This window comes from Carcharodon carcharias, chromosome 5 (genome assembly GCF_017639515.1).
Source record: "Carcharodon carcharias isolate sCarCar2 chromosome 5, sCarCar2.pri, whole genome shotgun sequence".
NCBI classification, from domain to species: Eukaryota; Metazoa; Chordata; class Chondrichthyes; order Lamniformes; family Lamnidae; genus Carcharodon; species Carcharodon carcharias.
The window spans coordinates 176,781,590-176,798,144 of NC_054471.1; the positions used below are offsets into that span (position 1 = coordinate 176,781,590).

Genomic DNA, 16,555 nt, shown 5'->3' on the forward strand with positions numbered 1-16,555 from the left:
CCATTGCTAGTGATTCTCTGGCTATTATTGAATGGACAAGAATGAAACCAGTTGAGAGCAGTCCAGCCCCGCTAGATGACAGTGGGGAGGCATTGGAGGAGTACAGTACGGTCAACCATATCAAAGGCTGCAGACAGACTAAGGAGGATGAGTTGGGTTAGTTTACCTTTGTCATAAACAGATCATATAAAAATCACAGAATGATTACAGCACAGGTGTTGGTCATTTGGCCCAGAGAATCCATGCCAACAGTCTACAAGAACAATTTAGCAAGTCCCACTCCCCAGTTCTTACCCTGTAACCCTTGCTTATCAAATTCCCTTTTGAAAATCATGATTAAATTGGCTTCCAGAAGCTTTTCAAGCAGTGCATTCCAGATTGTAATCACTTGCTCCATAAAAATGTTTTTCCTTTGGTTCCTTTGCCAATCACTTTAAACCTGAGTCCTCTGATTTACAACCCTTCTGCCAATGGGAACAGTTTCTCCACTATCTACACTGTCTAAACCCCACATGATTTCGCACACCACTATCAAACCTCCACAACCGTATCATCTCTTGCTTTTGCCAAGTCATGTCACCCAGCTATAACAAAAGCAACCATCCCATCCCCAACTTCTCCAATCTATTCACCTAACTGAAGTCCCCCATAAATCTTTTCTGGACCCTATCTATAGCCTTCACATCCTTCCAAAATTGTGATGCCCAGAAATGAACACCATGCTCCAATTGAGGTCAAATCAGTGTTTTATAAAGGTTTCTCACAATTTGCTTGTTTGTGTACTCTCTACCTCAATTTATAAAGACCAAAATACCACATGCTTTTTTAAATCACTTTCTCAACCTGCTCTGCCACCTTCAATTATACTTACATATTATCCCCAGGTCTCTATCCTTCTGTACCCTTTAGTTATATATTGACTCTCCTCATTCTTCACAACAAAATATATCACTTTGCATGAAGTGTCCACCCATTCCAACAGCCTGTGTCCTCTTGGAAGTGTAACTGTTCTCCTCAGTTCACTATAGTCCTAAATTTTATGTCATCAGCAAATTTTGAAATTTTGTCCCATACAACCACATACTTTCGTCCAATCATCTGCAATTTTGATAAGAGTCACCTTGGTACTGTAGCAGGATCAAAATCTGATTGGAAGATTTCAAACTTGGAGTCTCGGGAAAAATGGGCAGTTTTGGGAGGTGACAACAAGGGCAATGGCTTTGGGATGGAAAGGGAGGTTGGAGATGGGACAGTAGTTTGCACGAATGGTAAGGTCAAAGGTTTGTTATTTGAGGAGAGGGTGATGATGGCAGAGTTCAAGGAAATAGGGACAGCCTGAAGAGAGAGAGCATTAACAACACGGGGACGCGGAAGGAAGTTGAATGATCAGCAATTCAGTGGAAATACGGTTAAGGGAGCAGGGCATGGGTCTTATGGAGAAGTTGAGCTCACAGAAGGCATGAGGCGAGATAGGAGAGGATCTAGAGAAAAGATGCAAGTTCAGGGTTAAGACAGGGGGCTTTAGAGAAAGTTTGGTCCGGTGGACCAGGGTAAAGGTGTGGCAGCTGATCAGACAGGGAAAGGTGTGGCAGCTGATCAGACGGATAAAGGTGTGGCAGCTGATCAGACGGATAAAGGTGTGGCAGCTGATCAGACGGGTAAAGGTGTGGCAGCTGATCAGACGGGTAAAGGTGTGGCAGCTGATCAGACGGGTAAAGGTGTGGCAGCTGATCAGACGGGTAAAGGTGTGGCAGCTGATCAGATGGGTAAAGGTGTGGCAGCTGATCAGACGGGTAAAGGTGTGGCAGCTGATCAGACGGGTAAAGGTGTGGCAGCTGATCAGACGGGTAAAGGTGTGGCAGCTGATCAGACGGGTAAAGGTGTGGCAGCTGATCAGACGGGTAAAGGTGTGGCAGCTGATCAGACGGGTAAAGGTGTGGCAGCTGATCAGACGGGTAAAGGTGTGGCAGCTGATCAGACAGTATCAATCTTAGTGAGATAGAAACATGAGCTCCTCATGCTTACTGTTGTGTGGAGGTGGGGGTCAGCAAGAGGAGTTTAAAAAGATGGTTCGCAATAGAGAAAAGGAACGAGGGTTATCTTTACATTCTAGGATAATCCAGGAATATTTAGCAGTTTGAGCAGAATCTGATAGTGCTTCAAATGGTCCAGCCAGATGTAGCAACGAATGGTGAAGCCAGTTGTGCACCATATCCTTTCAATTCTACCCTCAGCACCTCCTCTCTCTCTCTCTCTCTTCCCCTCTCTCCATCCCTCACCGGTGCCTCGCTCTCCTGCAGCCACTCGCTGTGAACCAACAGATCATACAGAACGTTCTCCTCGTCCACCGCCATCGTCATCAGCGAAAACGGTCGGGGGAACCTTCGCGGCGTGACACCCGGAAACCGTAGGATCCTGTCCGTCACTAAACAGGTCCGGGGGTCCGACAATAATTTGTTTTAAACTTTTCAAATCAAGACACGCGGCGAGAGATTCACGCGCATTCTGCCTTTGTTTGATCACTTTCCGTCGTCTCAGCTGATCTTTAAATTTTGAAGGGTCGCTCCAAATATATTTGTAAAAGGGGTGGGGTTGGGGGGGGGGGGGGGGAGGGGAGGATCTGCGCAGCCGCTGCCCGGAGCCTGGGCCTCGCACGGGTTCCATTAGCGGGGGTCCAAGATGGCGGCGTTTTCAGGTAAGTGGCCGGCTCCTCCTTCAATTTTCCGAGTCTCTGCTCGTTATTAACTGGTTCCGCCGGCTAATCTTTTCATTTGTTATTTCTGGAGGTGTTTGGGGACATTTTTTTTTCCTTTCCTTCCTCCGTTTCTTATTACGTTCTGATGATGGTCGGAATGGGTCCCCGGCCGAGTGGCCGCCGCGTAGCCGGAGGTTGCGATTCAGCAGCAGCACCAGGGCTATTAGTTCGCAACCGTGATTTGTTTAGCGGAACGGTTCACTCATGGTCAACTTCACCCCACTGTGACAGATCTTGCCTTTCATCTCATCTCACCTCATTTCATTTTAATGCGGGAAATATTCCAGCTTTCCTTTTATTTAAAAAAAAATGGATTCCTGGTGCAGACTTATAACACGTTGCAGGTTACTTCATTTTCTTACCTTTTTTAGGTTTACTCGAGAAGGCCATGCATGTTTTTTTAAGTGTTTTTGCTAGATAAATAACTGCTTGCAGGTTACGTATGGCCCCAGCTCAGCGTTTGTTTGTTGTGTATCTGCCCCCAATCACCATAACCACCTACATGTACCTCTAAAATATTCTATTGTTGCCCTGCCCCAGCCTATTGAGTGCTGAAACGCTCATCCGTGCCTTTATTACTTCCAGATTTAACTATTCCAACACATTCCTGACTGTCCTCCCAACTTTTACACTCTGTAAACTTGATCTCATCCAAAACTCTATACCCCATTTGCAATTACTCATTCATTCATCAGCCCTGAGCTCACTGGCTCCTGATCTTGTAACACCACACTTTTGAAATTTCCATCTTTTGTTGTAAACTAACTTTGCCCACTCACCAAATTTCTATAACCAACGCCATCCTTCAGCCCTCCAAGATCTCTGGGTTGCTTAATTTATAGTTTCTTTATGCACTGCTGCATCTAGACCCAAGGAATTCTGTCCACGAACCCCTCTATTTCTTACTCTGTAAAGCTTGCATCTTTAATCAAACTTTTAGTCTGATATCTCCTTATGTTGTTCATTGTTTCATAATGCTCCTGTGAAATGCTTTGGGGTGGCCGATTTATGTCAAAGATGTTATATATATCTATGTGCACACTTTTGTTATAGCTGAGTGATGTGACTTGGAAAAAGCAATCATATTAGATTATCATTTCATGTGGGTGGTATTTGAAATTTGTCTTTGTGTTTGAGGGATGTGGGTGTCGCTGGCAAGGCCAGCATTTGCTGCCAATTCCTAATTACCCTTGAATTGAGTGGCCTGCTAGGCCATTTCAGAGGGCAGTTAAAAGTCAGCCACGTTGCTGTGGGTCTGGAGTCATATGTAGATGGCAGGTTCCTTCCCTAAAAGGCATCAGTGAACCAGGTGGGTTTTTAGAACAATCGATAATGGTGTCATGGTTACCATTACTGAGACTAGCTTTACATTCCAGATTTATTTATTAATTGCATTTAAATTCCACCAGCTGCCATGGCAGGATTTGAACATTTGTCTCCGCAACATTTGCCTGGGTTTCTGGACATTACTAATACACCATGTCTTCCCATAATTACTTGGTAAAGAGCTCAGAGGTGGGAGGCATCCTCCCATACTTAAATCTGTCCCAGTGTTTCAATAGCCAGCATCCAACATTTGCAGAATGGTTGCGTATTCATGTAGAAGTGACACAGAAAATATAAAATTCTTGAAATGTGCAAATCTCTCTTTTCAAATGTTGACAGACCTGTGTAACACTTCAGACTTCTAGCATTGTAACACTGTGGATTGGAAAGGATTAAATTTAAATTCTATATCATACAATATGGCAGATGTTTGGCTAACACTTCCATAATTTACTCAAATGTTGCAGTTGTTAAGCATGGAATAATTCCAAATCAAAGCTAACGTGAAATTAACCATTGCTAATCTTTAATTTATTTGCCTTAATCTTTCCTAAAGGAATGTCTTTTATTTTTTTTTAGAGATGGGTGTAATGCCGGAAATTGCCCAGGCTGTAGAGCAGATGGACTGGCTGTAAGTATGATTTCGAAGTTCTTTCAAACATTGTCATAAAGGTCTACAGCACAGAAAAAGACCGTTTGGCCCATTGAGTCTGCGCTGGTCAAACAAGTACCTAACTATTCCAATCCTATTTTCCAGCACTGGGCCAATAGCCTTGTATGCCATGGCAGCGCAAGTGCACATCCAAATACTTCTTAAATGTTATGAGGGTTTCTGCCTCCACCACCATTTCAGGCAGAGAGTTCCAGATTCCACCACCCTCTGGATGAAAAAATTCTTCCTCACATCCCCTCTAAACCTCCTGCCCCTTACCTTAAATCTATGCCCCCTGGTTATTGATTCCCTACCAAGGGGAAAAGTTCCTTCTTGTCTGCCCTATCTATGCCCCTGATAATTTTATACACCTAAATCATGTCCCCCCTCAATCTCCTCTGCTCCAGGGAAAATAACCTCAGTCTATCCAATCTCTACTCTTAACTAAAACTCTCCAGCCCAGGCAACATCCTGATAAATTTCCTCTGCAATCTCTCTGGTGCAGTCAAATCCTTCCTATAATGCAGATTACAGAACTGCACATAATACTCTAGCTGTGGCCTAACCAGCGTTTTATACAGTTCCAGCATAACCTCCCTGCTCTTATATTCAATGCCTCGACTACTAAAGGCAAGTATCCCATATGCCTTCTTAACCGCCTTATCTACCTGTCCCGCTACCTTAAGGGACCGGATGACATGCACACCTCTGATCCTCAGTATTTCCCAGGGTCTTACCATACATCATGTATTTCCGTGCCTTCTTTGTCCTGCCCAAGTGCATCACCTCACACTTATCCAGATTAAATTCCATTTGCCACTGATCAACCCATCTGACCATCTATATCCTCCTGTAGAGTAATGGTATCCACCTCACTATTTACCACTCCACTAATTTTCGTGTCATCCACGAACTTACTGATCAACCCTCCTACATTCAAGTCTAAATCATTTATACACACCACAAACATATCTTCTCTTCTATTTCTACTGTTTGGGGGCCTTTCGTACACTCCCAGCAATGTGATTGCTCCTTTTTTGTTTTTGAGTTCTACCCATACGGCTTAATTTGAGGAGCTTTCTAAGGTATCATTCCTCCTTACTGCTGTAATTGATTCCTTGATCAATATTATGATACCCCCTCCTCTTTTACCTCCTTCCCTATCTCGCCTGAAGACTTACATCCTGGAATATTGACCTGCCAATCCTGCGCCTCTCTCAACCATGTCTTAGCAATGACATCATACTTCCATGTGTTAATTTGTATTCTTCCCCCTTTCCACTATATACTGTCAATACCATTTTGCAAACATTGTTATCCTTCCTATTCCATTTTGCAAACATTGTCACCTATCTTCTCATTTTATCTTCCTCCTTCATTCTGTAACTGCACCAATAGTTTCCCAGTTCAGTTCTATACAGCCAAGTATTTCTCATTTTGTGAACTTAAGTCATGATTGCTGATGATGCACTGTTCTAATGGAATATTGTCCCCTCAGGCAAAATCAAAACAATTATTCTTGGTTTTCGGCAAAGGCATATTTTGGATTTACAAAGTTGTTTGTTCATAGCTATTAATTGCCTTGTATATAGATTATAGTTACGTTTCTCTAATGCAGCAACTTTCATCAGTCTCCCAACAGATATCCAAGCTGAGTCCATCCCTTTGATTCTGGGTGGTGGTGATGTGCTAATGGTGAGTAGATTCACATTACTGTGTGTACACTTAAAGGTTGCAATGTTTGTTTTAATTTGGTACGAGTTGTACTCTTAGCTGTACGGAATCCTGAAGAATAGCAAATGATGTATAATTCAATTTAAGCATTCACTTCCAACTTCTGATCTCTACAGGCAGCAGAAACGGGCAGTGGAAAAACTGGAGTGAGTACAGTGTAATTTCTTTTGGTTTAAAAAAAATTGTACTTAAGTCAAAAATATTGAAAACAAATTAGACATTTGTGGTAAAATGAACAGTATTATGCAAATCTGAACTCTAAATGTCACATTTTATTAAGTGTTTGCATGAATAATCCTGCGATACAATTGTAATTACTATACTGACTACAATTTTTAGGGGTTTTTTTAACAAATGTTTGCTTTTAGGCTTTCAGCATACCTGTTATACAGATTGTATATGAAACACTCAAGGACCATGAAGAAGGCAAGAAAGGGGGGAAAACATCTGTGAAGACTGGTGGTGCAGGTAATGATGCTAAGATGGGTTTGACTTAAGATAAAAATGCTCCATTTTGGTTGTAATCTTATTTGACTCCAGAAAAATAATTGTTCCAAACATTCTTTTAACATATGCATAGTATTCTGACTTACAAAATTTTTCAGTCCAAAGATGACATAGCATTTCTGAATTTTTTTTGCTGCTGCATTTAAGAGTAATTCTTGCCTTTCCCCATGTTTTAATATTTTAAAAGCTGCATTTGAAATGCTTCTAGCCCATTTTTTGCACAATATTTCTTTTGGTTATTGATATTTTATATATTTAAACTGGAGAGGGAAGTCTTAAACTTGTATTGTGGAGTAATGTCATGTTCTGAGGAAGGGGGGAGGTAAAAATAGATTCTGTAAATTAAACAGTGCAAGTCTTGAATGTTTAAATATTTATTAGTGAAATTCATTGGATATAGAGTATATCTTTTTAAAATATCTGTGATCCTATTATCTAGTGGTAAAGCATACTGTCAGTATTTTTAAACTTTAGTAACTTAAATCAAATTATTAATACACTTTTTTTTGTAAATATTTTCCACCCAGTGTTCAACAAGTGGCAGATGAACCCCTATGATAGAGGATCAGCCTTTGGTAAGTTGAATCTATTTTTGTTCAATGTTGAACATTGTGCCCGCTAATACATTCATGTTTTCTGATGCTACATTGGTGCAATCACAAAGCAAGTAAAGACATAAAAGTGTAGTGAGAATTTGTTCAAATTGGAACTGCTAAAACTGCAGTTCAAAATAAAATGTCCTAAGTAGGGTTAGTTTGATTTTAAAATGCATGTGTTGTTTTACCACAGAAGTGTATGATTATTGTTTGGTGTGTATAGTCTTTGTTAATACGTCTTATGGAGAAAATTAGCTCAAAGCATTAATGACTTCTTAATAGAAGTAGTTCTTTGCCATATGAATATGTGAATATTGACTGCTGTTTGTTTAATTTTGCATGAAGGTGAGATGTGTCCAAATGAGTAGATTCATTATCCTGTGGCTTTTTGTAGTGTAACTTCACAGCATCCAAAACTAATGTTTCAAAGCATTAATCCAGCCCTTGGTCAACTTTAACAATATTGTAATTCGATTTATCCATATCAGTTTTCTCTCCTTCAACGTCAAAGGTGGTGCCTTTTGCTGAGTCACTCGAACGAGTGTATTTCATGCTATGGTAAACTATTGGTGGGTGGGTGGGGGTAATTCTTTTTCAAGAATCTCAGCCAAGCCTGAATCTGGCCTTATTTCACTTCCAGCAGTTATTTAAATAGTAGTAAGGAGTGGGAGCTGTGGTCAGTTTTTATTTTTGCCCTGACACAGAATTGAGCCAGTTGTTCCTGCCTATTGCTTCCCAAGGTAAGATTATTTAATTCAGTAGAAACCGGGAGCTGAATCAATGGCCCACTCCACTTTATATAATTGAAGCTATTTATCTACACATAAATGCATAGTCTGATTATATTTTTAATCGTTGGCAAGGAGTGGTGGTTGTGGTATACAATACTGTAAAAAGGGCACACGAGCTAGACTCTCAAACTTTGCACTTGTACACTTGAGCTGCTTCACACAAAGGGATAGTACAAATTTGGAACTTCCCCATGCTTGGTCAATGGATGTTTCCTGAAACCAATCATGCTTTGTTGGGTAGGGCTATCAAGGGATATAGAAAAAAGACACACAATTGGAATGGACTGTGAAGCACAAAAAATGATCATTTTTTTTTCAATCTTAGCTGCTTGTAAGTGCTTAACTGATTTTGATATTTCCCCAGCTATTGGAGCTGATGGCATGTGCTGTCAGAGCAGGGAAGTAAAAGAATGGCATGGATGTAGATCCACAAAGGGAGTGACCAAGGGTAAGTATTGTGTGCCAGAGATCATTGAATCAACTTCTATAACTTAAAAAGTGCTGGAGTGTTGTAGCTTTTAGATGTTGAGTGCAGCCTTATCATCATTGGTTTCTTTAAAGAAACGTTTGCTTCCATTAAGTTAGTTCATGAGACTTCCATTGCAACCTTTGAAATGGAACTTTTTCCAATGGTGTTCAAACTAAAGGAGTTTGGCGGGGGGTGGGTGGGGAACTGATGTTGCCTCCTTTATTCTTGCAAGAATTAATTGACTCTTTAACTACTGCTGTACCTGTTTTTCTCAAGTACAGAATAGATAAGATTGTAGAGTAGACCAAATTGCACATAATGACATTATCAAAAATTTAGAGTTGCTAATAAGATTCTAGTGATTAAAAAGTGTAGTAAATAGGCCCTTCATTTGGAATTGTATTCAAGGGCAATGTATAATCTTAGGTGTTGTTTTGAACATAGAGAAAACTGGCCCAGATTAATGAAATTGCTATGTAATAATTGACTGCATTGCTCATTCGTAAATATTTTTGGAGATTATCAATATTGTAATAACAGTTGACAACACAGTGAATTAAATCAATCAGCACCTCAAAAAGATTGCTGCCTGGCCTATGCGTTTTTAACTTTTTAATATCTTAGAATACTGATATTCAGTTTTCTCTATTGCTCTTCTTTGTAATCTTTCACTCAGTGCTTTTCTGAATTGTTTCTTAAATCTTGTTTACTTTTAAAAACTTTGTATGGAAATTTAAATCTTGTATTTTTTATATTTTCCATCCACTATAGATTTTTATTTTCAAATGAGCCTTGAAAGGTAGCTGGCAATAAAATATTTCTGGGTGTTGAAATTTATGAATTATTTATTTGCATATAGGAAAATATTACTATGAAGTACATTGCCATGACCAAGGCTTGTGCAGAGTTGGTTGGTCTACCATGCAGGCTTCACTGGATTTGGGTAAGTTATTGAACCTAAATATCTTTCCTGATGCTTACATCAAGACTCAAATTGTTGATATCTTTGTCAGTTATTGCTGGACTACTCAATAGTTAAACCGCATGTTTAAAGTTTTATGTGTACAGTTTAACTTGGGTGTGAAATTCTTAGGACATCATAGCTGTGTATCAGCAAACCTGTACAAGATCAAAATAATAATGAGTAGTCTATGTATTGAATCCATCCTTTTCTGCTTCAGCTCCAAGGCAGTACAAATAAGATTGAAATAATTCTTGCTCCTTAATTGCTGACTAATTTGTTTAGCATGTAGCCAAGAAATCTGATCTAAATGGAATGCAGTAGGTGTGCCACAGTACCTCTGGGTTTTTGAGAAGAAAGTCAACCAAGCAACCTGCTTGATTAACGCTCCAACCACCACCTCAAATATTCCCTCCGTCCACCACTGGTGCATCATGACCACCGTGTATGCTATTTACAAGATGCACTGCAGTAATTTACGAAGGCTTCTCTGACAGAACCTTCAAAACCTGTGACCTCTGCCATCTCAAAAGAGAAGGGCACATGAGAACACCACCTGCAAGTTCCTCTCCAAATCATAGACACCCTGGCTTGAAACTATATTGCCAATGCTGCTGCTTTACTGTGTCAAAATCATGTAACTCCCTACCTAACAGCACTGTGGGTCTATACCTACATCACCTCAACTGCAGGGGTTCAAAAAGGCAGCTCACCATCTTCTCAAGGGCAATTCGAGATGGGCAATAAATGCTGCCTTTGCCGGTGATGCTCACATCTCGTGATTGATTTTTTTTTTAAATCTAGGATTTCCACCATCTAGGAGCCCTTCTCATTGTACATGTATATTTGGTGGGGGTGGTCCACAACTCGAGCATCAAGTTGTTCTTTCTTTTGAAGTTGTATTTCCTTGACATTAGGTGATTGAATGGTAATCTAAATGAGATATTTAAAATGATAAGCGCATTTGCTGAGAGATACAGAATCTGTTTCCTCTGCTGGGAGAATTGTAACAAGGCACTATTTAGCTCTTGAGAAAAGCCCTCAAACATCAGTAAATAATAATTTGGGGGGGCTGAGTAAAGAATATTGGTCTGTTAAAATCAAGAATATACAGAAAACCAGATTGTCATCGCTTTTAGCAGCCATGCCTTCAGCTGGCTGGACCATAAGCTCTGGAGCTCCTTCCCTAAAACTCTGCATCTCTTGTGCTCTCTTTTTTTACACCATCCTTCCCATGCTTAAGGCTTTTCTTTTAAATCCTAGCGCTTTGATCAAGCTTTTGGCCACCTCAGATGAGATGCTGATTAAAATGATGTTTGTTTTCAAGGAGAATATTGACACAAAGTTAAATACACCCTGCTTAGCAAACAAGGATAAAATCCACTATCAATTTAAATACCCTTGTAGAATATCTTTCTTGCACATTTTGACATTCTACAAAGTAGCTAAATGAAAATCTTTTGTGACCTTCTACAATGCTACTTTGTATGTGGACAAAGCAGATTGCATCTCCCAATGGAGTTCAAATCTCTCTCCAAAACCAAAGACTTGAGAGTTACTGCCCTTGTTAAGCATCAAAAAGCCTGTGAAGTCAGAAGTCAGACCTATCAGCTGCAACAACAGTAACTTTAATTTATATAGTGCCTTTAACATAATAAAATAACCTGTCATTGATTAGTGACATTTTGATATTGCTTATCCTGTTATAAAGCAGATTTTCTACCTGTAAAAGTTTCTTATATGTGCTAATGCTTTAACAATGTATAATCAGTATCTCGATCACTATCAATTATCAGATGTGGAAGACTTTCCTACACAGTCTTGGCAAGACTAAAGCCATCCTGTTCAGCTCCCACCTAAAACAATACCCTCCTTTTGACAGCTCACTCACTGCAGATGTGGAATAAAGCTCCCTCTGCTCACCTAAAAAAAACCTTGTTCCTTAACCACAATTTCAATAGAACTCTCACCCAGTTATAGGAGAGAGGGTATTTTCACCCTTGATTCAATTTCACCCTTGGCTAATTGCATAAAAGGGAAGCTGCAGCACTCTGGTGCATCACTTTCGTCAGTCTAGACAAATTTATTTGCACCGTATATAGAATCACAAACGTCAAATTGACCTGGGCCTAATCTAATACGATATTGCAGAATTGTGAGGAGAATATGGACGTGGACTTAGTTCAGGCGGCTGCATCCTTCCTTCACCATATTCCTTTCTGGGCCTGCCAACAGACTTGGCGATAGTAGGACTAAATCTAGCCCATGATCTTTTCAATGAAACCACGTAAGATGTACCTACTAAATCCTTTTTCTATCCAAGTAATCATAATGCATCCCTGACAATTTCCTACAGAACAACAGTGATTATGCTCCAAAAGCACTCCATTGGTTATAAAGTGCTTCGAGGTGCCTAGTGGTTGTGAAAACTGCACAAAATAAATGCAAACCTTTTTTCGAATGATTCCCTCGAGCATCTTTTCCTATTACTAATGTTAAACCAATGGGCCTACGTTTACCCAGGTCTATCATGTCACTTGTTTTAAAGACAGGGACTGCATCAGTCTCCTGTCAGCCCATGGGAACTGTCGGAGCGCAGTGAGTTATTAAAAATACAGGCTAGGGACATGGCCCATTTCACTTGATAGCCTTCAGGTATGTTATTCGGCCCAGCTGCTCTGTGTATTTTCAGATGCTTAAACGTTTTATCTTCGCTATTGCTAGTTCTATTAAAAATCATTAAATTCCAACAATCGGGCATAGTTTTCAAGAGCAATGCAAAGTGCTTGATTAATATTTTCACTATACCTTGTAAATCATAACCTGTCCTTGATTATCCTTCAGTGGTTTGGCAGTTCTTTGACTGGACAAGTTGAGCCAAATGACTTACTCCTTTGCTATAAATACTGAGATTTTTGTGCACTTGCTGTGCTGTAAATACAATGTGATTCTGTGCAACTTTATTTGTAAATAGCCTTGATTTAAAAGTTGATCTCTGTTTTCCCTTCTGGGGCAATTCTAAATAGGTACTGACAAATTTGGCTTTGGATTTGGTGGAACTGGAAAGAAGTCCCATTCCAAACAGTTTGATAGCTACGGAGAGGTATGTATACATTGGATGGAAGTTGGATATAATTCAGCATAGAGTGAATTTTGTGTTGTACATTGCAGCTATTTGAATCTGTCCATGTTATTTTGTGCTAAATTATTTTTCTTTAGGAATTTACAATGCATGATACCATTGGGTGCTACATTGATTTTGATAAAGGGTCTATAAAGTTTTCAAAAAATGGTAAGTTCTCCTCGGTGTTCTGCATTTTATGCTTTTAATTCAAACATGCTGGCTTACAAAAACTTTCATCTCTGGTTTAAGTTTTGGGTTTGGTGTTTATCCTGCTCTTCAGTTCCACCAGTGCTGTCTGAATGTTCATATTTGGATGACTTGACACATTACAGTATCTGGAATTGCGGTTCAGGTTACTGGCAATCTTTGTACGTATAAATTTGGGGTGACATGACTGCTAGTTTCTTCTCTTTCCCCCCCCCCCCCACCATTCCTTTTATATCTATAAAGATTTGTAAATGAACAAGTATTTTAGGAACCTCTACCTTGTGTAATGACTAAGGATAAAAGCACACTGCATTAACACAGATCAGTGATACTATTTGGTTATATTTTTACCTGTGGAATAACTACTCAGATATGCTCTTTATCTTTCCAGGGAAAGACCTTGGACATGCCTTTGATATACCTCCACATGTAAAGAACCAAGCCTTATTTGCCTCATGTGTTTTAAAGGTAATTTCCCACTCTTACTTGAGAAAAATTATGATTAGTAACTATTTATGATAACTAAAAGATTTTCTGTTGCACCTAGAATGCTGAGCTCAAATTCAACTTTGGTGAAGAAGAATTCAAATTCCCTCCAAAAGATGGCTTTACAGCACTTGACAAGGCTATTGATGGTCACGTTGTAAAGTCACAACATACTGGTACGTTAGAAGTAACATCCTGAGTGGCTTATCTCTAAGTAATTTGTGTGATTCAGAAAACTCAAAAGTTACTGATCTTTCTACAACCTACTAATTTATGTGCCTCTTTAGTAATCCAACTAAACATGTTTATATCGGGGCTGTGTAGTTGGATTACTAAGGCACAAACCATTCTTAATACCATCAATGAGACCATTGGAAAAGGAGTTAGGATTTCAAGATTGTATTGCTAGGATAGTTCAATATAAAACCAAGAACAAAGTGACTACAAAACTACCTTGGTATGGCAGCAATTGTATTCTGTTCAGGCCCACAAACATCACAAGGATATTGGGGCCCTGGAGAAGGTACAAAGGACACTAAGTGAAATTATACCTAGTTTACAGATTTCCTAATTTACAGATTTTTGTGTTCCTAAGAGAGGCTCAGCAAGTTGGGATTTAATATTTGGAGAAACATTGACTTTGAAAATTTTTTTTAATGAAGGGAATATAGATTATGTCCATTTGGGTGGTTAATTGAAATGGATAAGGATAAATATAAAATATGTATGCAAACAATTAGATTAGCTGTTAGGAAGTATTTTTTTTCTCAGAACCTTAGCCCTCTGAAAGGGATTACAAAAGCATAGGGTATGAATCCCCACAGCTCTTGAAAAAGGGAAGAGGATATTTCAAGTTAGAGGAAAATAGAGAAACTGTAAACAGCAAGAATCTTGAGTTACCTCAGTCTCCTAGAACTTGTCTTAGATGGTTAGAGAGGTCTTTCCCAGTGCAGCATACAGTTTGAGGGAAGCAATGGTGTGTATAGCTGCAGCCTGTCTGGATTAGGTTGACTTGAGAGTAACAGTCTGCTGCTAAAGAATTATTCTTATCCTGCCCTTCTGTTTTATCTGCTTGAGATAACTTATGATCATTTTATACTCTCTTCTATGAATTTCTTTTTAAAAAGTTGTGACAGGCAATATATTAAATGGTAAATTCGTATTAGAATAACTTGTATTTACAAAGGAAAAACCACTCAGTCAGCCTTTGAATCACAGAATTGTTACAGTGTAGAAGGAGGCCATTTGGCCCATCATGTCTGCACTGGCTCTCTGAGCACTTTTACTTTTAGTACCGTGCCAATCTCCTGCCTTTTCCCTGTAACCCTGCACATTGTTTCTATTTAAATAATCATCCAATGCCTCCTTGAATGCCTCAATTGAACCTGCCTCCACCATACTTCCATGCAGTGCATTCCAAACCCTAACTCACTGTGTAAAAGTTTATTCTCATCTCGCATTTGCTTCTTTTGCAAAACAGTTTAAAACTGTGCCCTCTGGTTGTCGATCCATTTAAGAGCGGGAACAGTTTCTCACTATATACTCTGTCCGGACCCCTCATGATTTTGAAAATTTCTATCAAGTCTCCTTGGGCTTGTCCTCTCCAAGGAAAATAGTTCTAACTTCTTCAATCTTTACTCATAACTGAAATGTCTCATCCTGGAATCATTCTCGTAAACCTCTTCTGCATTCTCTTCCAATGCATTCACATACTTCCTATAATGTGGCGCCCAGAACTGTACACAATACTCCAGCTGAGGTGTAACCAGTGTCTCTTATAAGTTCATCAAAACCTCCCTGCTCTTATACTCTATGACCCTATTAATGAAGCCTAGGATCCTGTATGCTTTAGAAAAAGCTTTTTCTACCTATCCTGCCACCTTTAATGACTTATGTATATGTACACCCAGGGCTGTGTGCTCCTGCACACCCTTTAGAATAGTTTATTTCATGCTGTTTCTCCATGTTCTTTGCCCCAGAGTGTATTACCTCACACTTCTCCACATTGAACTTCATCTGCCACCTATCTGCTCAATCCACCAATGTGTCAAAGTCCTTTTGAAGTTCTACACTTTCGTCCTCACTTTACAATTCTCCCAAGTTTTGTGTTGTCCACAAACTTTGAAATTGTCCCCTGTGTACCAAGATCTAGATCATATATATAATATATATATCAGGAAAGGCAAGGGTCCCAATACTGACCCCTGGGGAACTCCACTACAAACCTTCTGCCAGCCTGAAAAGTGCCCATTAACCATTACTCTGTTTTCTATCTCAGCCAATTTTGAAAACAGAGAGTAATTTAAATTTGGATGGTAGAGCTGGAGGAGGTTATGGGGGGTGGGGGGAGCAAGGCAATGGAGCAATTTGAAAACAAGTTTCAAAGTCAAGGTATTGCTGAGCCTGGAACCACTGGATCAGCAAGCACAGTGATGGGTGAATAGAACTTGGTGTGAGTTAGGATAAGGGCAGCAAAATGTTTGGCGAGCTCAATTTTAGGGAAGTGAAAAATGGAGTGACTGATGAGACAGATGCTGAAGGATGTCCAAATGCAAATCAAAACAGTGGGTTTTAAGATTTTAAAGGAGAGTGACCTAATGAGATAAACAGGTTTAGGAGCGGGACCAAGATGGCTGAAGGCTTTGTTATCAGTGTTGGGGCAAAGCCAAAATTAGACAACAATGAGCAGGATTTCCCACAGCCTCAATGATACCTAAGTCACTGAAGAAAAGTGCTGCAGATGCTGGAAATCTGAAATAAAAACAGAAAATGCTGGAAAAAGTCAGCAGGTCAGACATCTGCAGAGAGAGAGAAATCGTGTTTCAGGTCAATCATGATTCATCAGAACTGTTAACCTCATTTTAGCACTGATTCCTGGATTCTTAAATTGAATAATAATTCTGGATAAATCAGCCTCCCTTCATTTCCTAGCTTTTAACCTTCTCTT

At 39.6% G+C, this 16,555-nt stretch overlaps 2 protein-coding genes across 3 annotated transcripts in view; one reads left to right on the forward strand and one right to left on the reverse strand.

Annotated features, from left to right (window-relative positions):
* The window catches only part of nbas (NBAS subunit of NRZ tethering complex), a 242,479-nt gene extending 240,069 nt beyond the window's left edge, over positions 1-2,410 (reverse strand). For both annotated transcript variants that reach the window (XM_041187860.1, XM_041187859.1), the window contains exon 1: positions 2,280-2,410. In XM_041187860.1, coding sequence (XP_041043794.1) covers positions 2,280-2,360 — 81 coding nt within the window. In that variant the 5' untranslated portion in view covers positions 2,361-2,410. The remainder of the gene's footprint in view (positions 1-2,279) is intronic.
* A 201-nt stretch (positions 2,411-2,611) lies between these two features.
* Positions 2,612-16,555, forward strand: part of ddx1 (DEAD (Asp-Glu-Ala-Asp) box helicase 1) — a 37,653-nt gene continuing 23,709 nt past the window's right edge. The window contains exons 1-12 of the mRNA XM_041188399.1: positions 2,612-2,695; positions 4,661-4,712; positions 6,365-6,428; positions 6,584-6,613; positions 6,836-6,935; positions 7,502-7,549; positions 8,726-8,809; positions 9,690-9,773; positions 12,818-12,894; positions 13,011-13,083; positions 13,514-13,590; positions 13,670-13,784. Of these exons, the coding sequence (XP_041044333.1) occupies positions 2,680-2,695; positions 4,661-4,712; positions 6,365-6,428; positions 6,584-6,613; positions 6,836-6,935; positions 7,502-7,549; positions 8,726-8,809; positions 9,690-9,773; positions 12,818-12,894; positions 13,011-13,083; positions 13,514-13,590; positions 13,670-13,784 (820 nt within the window). The 5' untranslated portion in view covers positions 2,612-2,679. The remainder of the gene's footprint in view (positions 2,696-4,660; positions 4,713-6,364; positions 6,429-6,583; positions 6,614-6,835; positions 6,936-7,501; positions 7,550-8,725; positions 8,810-9,689; positions 9,774-12,817; positions 12,895-13,010; positions 13,084-13,513; positions 13,591-13,669; positions 13,785-16,555) is intronic.